The 1494-nt window shown below is 38.7% G+C and overlaps 1 protein-coding gene across 3 annotated transcripts in view; it reads left to right on the forward strand.

Annotated features, from left to right (window-relative positions):
• The first annotated feature begins 563 nt into the window (after positions 1 to 563).
• Positions 564 to 1494, forward strand: part of VEZT (vezatin, adherens junctions transmembrane protein) — a 53779-nt gene continuing 52848 nt past the window's right edge. For all 3 annotated transcript variants that reach the window (XM_085321326.1, XM_085321327.1, XM_085321330.1), the window contains exon 1: positions 564 to 725. In XM_085321326.1, the coding sequence (XP_085177452.1) occupies positions 648 to 725 (78 nt within the window). In that variant the 5' untranslated portion in view covers positions 564 to 647. The remainder of the gene's footprint in view (positions 726 to 1494) is intronic.

Below are 1494 nucleotides of genomic sequence, written 5' to 3' on the forward strand. Positions count from 1 at the left end.
ACTCTGCAGGCTGACTTTTGAATGGGGAAATAGTCTAAAGCTCTCATTTCCTCTAAGTTTCAGAGCTTTTTCTGGTATGTGCATGCATGATTTACAGKAACAGTAATAGATAATAGCCTCAAAGTAGTTCTCAGATTGCTTCTAAATCACATGATACTCTAGTACTAGAGAAACCAAAATCTATGCTACCATTACAGTCGAAACRGAGTAGAAAATGCAAAGGACTCTTTCCCTGACTTGAAGCCATTGTCTAATGTCAGCTGCGCCAGCCACTGGCTGGATTGCAGTCACATCAAAGGAGGAGGTGGCTCCAGCCAGCAGAATATGACCAAGGCTTTTAAATAACGTTGCCTGGAAAGTCTTATTAATGGCTTCATGTAATATCGATGTGCAGTAATTCCTTCCAGCAGTATCTTTTTAAAAGCCTTTAGCAATCTGTCATCCTCTGCTCCCTTCCCCCAATTATAAAACCACATTAGTCGGGAGGAGTTGCACAGTCCTGGGAAGTTTCAAGCTGCGTGCACTGATGCTGCCAGGAAAATGCTACTGTGCAGGAGCACAGGTGCGAATACAGTGACTGCTGCTTCCCTTCCTCTGCTTGGGCCATCCTGGAGGGACAAGTAGAAAGAAATGGGGAGGTGGGAGAGATGCTGTCAGGTGCGTGGGAGCAATACAGAAGAGAAAAGTGGAATACCCTGCTCCAGGAGACAAAGATTGCACTGTCTGTAAGTTTTACCTCAACTTTTAAATTTTTTTTAAAATATTTTGAGAGAGAGAGAGAGAGGAAGTTTCGATACTGTTTATTTTATTCTGAGTTTAGCTACTTGTTAAGCTTATCTTAGCCTTTGCTGTCACTATGGTAGAAATGTTTAATTTTTTAAAAAACTGAGAATTAATAACTTTTCACTATTTTGGAAGCAGTTTAAGCACACGTGGTATTCTTGGCACATTAGCACCAGCAGTTTTAGAAAAAACATTTCAGTGTTTTAAGAAGAGATCTTTAAACCTCTTATTGTGTGCAGTGACATTAAGTACTGCTTTTAATGTTGATCTGCTAAGTTAGCTGTGGTTGGAAACTAGAACAGGGTAGTAAATTTTATGATAGTAAAGAAGGTTGGATGTGAGAAGCCCCCACCTCTAATGGAGAAATCCTGCGTCATTTACTTCATGATGCATCAGCAAAAATAATTTGGGTGTGGCTTTGCTTTTTAGCTGCTATTGTAACAAGGCTGTGAAAGCTTTGCTCTTATGTGGAGTTGCAAAGGTTTTTCTTGTAATACTCATAAAATGCCTCAAATGTTAAAGTGCAATATCTGTACWGCAACAGATTTAAATATTTGAGCAGTTATCAATCAAAAGTGAGCTGTTCTCTGAAACGAAGAAATTCTCTATTGTGCCTTTCCATCATATAGGATCATATAGGGATTGTCTTTTCCTTTTAATGTTTGGCTTGATTTTGATTTTGGTGTTTGTTTTTTTTTGTTTTTTTTTTTT

This window comes from Rhea americana, unplaced genomic scaffold (genome assembly GCF_003343005.1).
Source record: "Rhea americana isolate MKP2758 unplaced genomic scaffold, rheAme1 scaffold_69, whole genome shotgun sequence".
NCBI classification, from domain to species: Eukaryota; Metazoa; Chordata; class Aves; order Rheiformes; family Rheidae; genus Rhea; species Rhea americana.